Consider the following 799-nt stretch of genomic DNA (forward strand, 5'->3'; position numbering starts at 1 on the left):
TATAATTATTAAAAATACATCAGTTTATGGAGCAAAGTCTAACTGGAGTTTAGACAGTGCTATAAATATACAACAAATATAATATTTAATTTAAATATTTTTTAAAAAGATTTAAAATATTATAATTAAATTCATTTATTTTATTATATAATATATAAAATTAATTATTCTAAATATTGTGTACAATTAAGGTAACAAAAATCATGCATTTGTATTTTTATTTTCATTTTCAACCTGATATTATACATAGATTATATTCAACATCAAGGGATTTCTACTTAATTTATTAAATATCAAAATAAAGATTCTTAAATGGATTTTTGTATTTATCAAGAATTTCCTTGATAAATATAAAAAAAAGTTTAATAATTAAGCAGTATATTATATCCTTTAGTAAAATAGTAATATATTATTAAAAATCAATTTTATACATGCAGCAAGCTGTCTAAACTCCATTTATATGACATATGATTTTAGAAATATTGATTTAATAAGAATTTTTGCCTTACCTGTACACAGGGTTTGCAGAGATTTACACATAATCCATCAGCATCTTTACTATAATGTTCAACAAGATCTTGAAGATTCCTAAATGTAGTTCTTCTGGCTATAAAGAAACCACCTTCATCTAATTGTCTAATGCGGTAATGTTTAACTGTATCACCATCACGTACTAAAAAAATTTTTTTTATTATTTTATCATAAAAATCTAAGTTTTTTTTTATAAATATTTATATTTATTATTTATAAATATTTATTATATATATTTATTATATATATATATTTATTTAGAAATATA

General features: G+C 19.1%; 1 protein-coding gene across 11 annotated transcripts in view; it reads right to left on the bottom strand.

Moving 5' to 3' along the window:
* The window catches only part of LOC102679102 (tyrosine-protein kinase Src42A), a 10,133-nt gene that overhangs the window by 4,430 nt on the left and 4,904 nt on the right, over positions 1–799 (bottom strand). For all 11 annotated transcript variants that reach the window (XM_031509270.1, XM_031509269.1, XM_006613108.2 and 8 more), the window contains exon 4: positions 510–673. In XM_031509270.1, coding sequence (XP_031365130.1) covers positions 510–673 — 164 coding nt within the window. The remainder of the gene's footprint in view (positions 1–509; positions 674–799) is intronic.

Source organism: Apis dorsata, unplaced genomic scaffold (genome assembly GCF_000469605.1).
Source record: "Apis dorsata unplaced genomic scaffold, Apis dorsata 1.3 scaffold_135, whole genome shotgun sequence".
NCBI classification, from domain to species: Eukaryota; Metazoa; Arthropoda; class Insecta; order Hymenoptera; family Apidae; genus Apis; species Apis dorsata.